The 580-nt window shown below is 42.4% G+C and overlaps 1 protein-coding gene across 1 annotated transcript in view; it reads right to left on the minus strand.

The window, feature by feature from the left end:
* Positions 1-110: 110 nt before the first annotated feature.
* The window catches only part of LOC119586887 (WAG22 antigen-like), a gene marked incomplete in the record, with an annotated part of 19,285 nt that continues 18,815 nt past the window's right edge, over positions 111-580 (minus strand). The window contains 1 exon segment of the mRNA XM_037935623.1: positions 111-426. Coding sequence (XP_037791551.1) covers positions 194-426 — 233 coding nt within the window.

Here is a 580-nt window from a genome sequence, read left to right on the forward strand (position 1 = left end):
ACTTATGTTTTGCAGTATTGGAGACTTCAAAACTGGAAAGTATATATTATGAATAAGTAGTATGAAATATTTTTCATTACAATTAACATCAGGAATATAGAAACATAATGTTTTTGATAAATCGATATATTTTAGACATAATATATATATTGGGGCATCGCTACTATACGTGGAACAAGCGAGAAAAAAATTATTATGGTGCATTATACAGGCCTGATGGTGTGCTTCCTTGGCCTGAATGAACCCCACTAGCGCCTCCGTTGAAACCCAAACCAATACCAGCTCCATTAACACCAACTAATTCACCTCCATTTACAGATCCAAAGCCACTTCCTCCTTGTCCTCCAGAAACACCACCAGCAAAGCCACCTAAGCCGGCTACTCCACTTGCGCCTTCAAGACCTCCGAGAACTTGACCGCCTGCTGCTGCTGCGGAACTGAGAGCAGTTTCCAGGTCTACTCCAATGGGAAGAGTTGGGTTTTCTCCATCTTGGTAGTTGACGAAGTAAATCTCAGGATCAGACTGTGGCTGCGCTGGTACTTCGATCACTCGCTGAACTTGCTGATCCTGTTTGTTGAG

This window comes from Penaeus monodon, chromosome 22 (assembly GCF_015228065.2).
Source record: "Penaeus monodon isolate SGIC_2016 chromosome 22, NSTDA_Pmon_1, whole genome shotgun sequence".
Classification (NCBI taxonomy): domain Eukaryota; kingdom Metazoa; phylum Arthropoda; class Malacostraca; order Decapoda; family Penaeidae; genus Penaeus; species Penaeus monodon.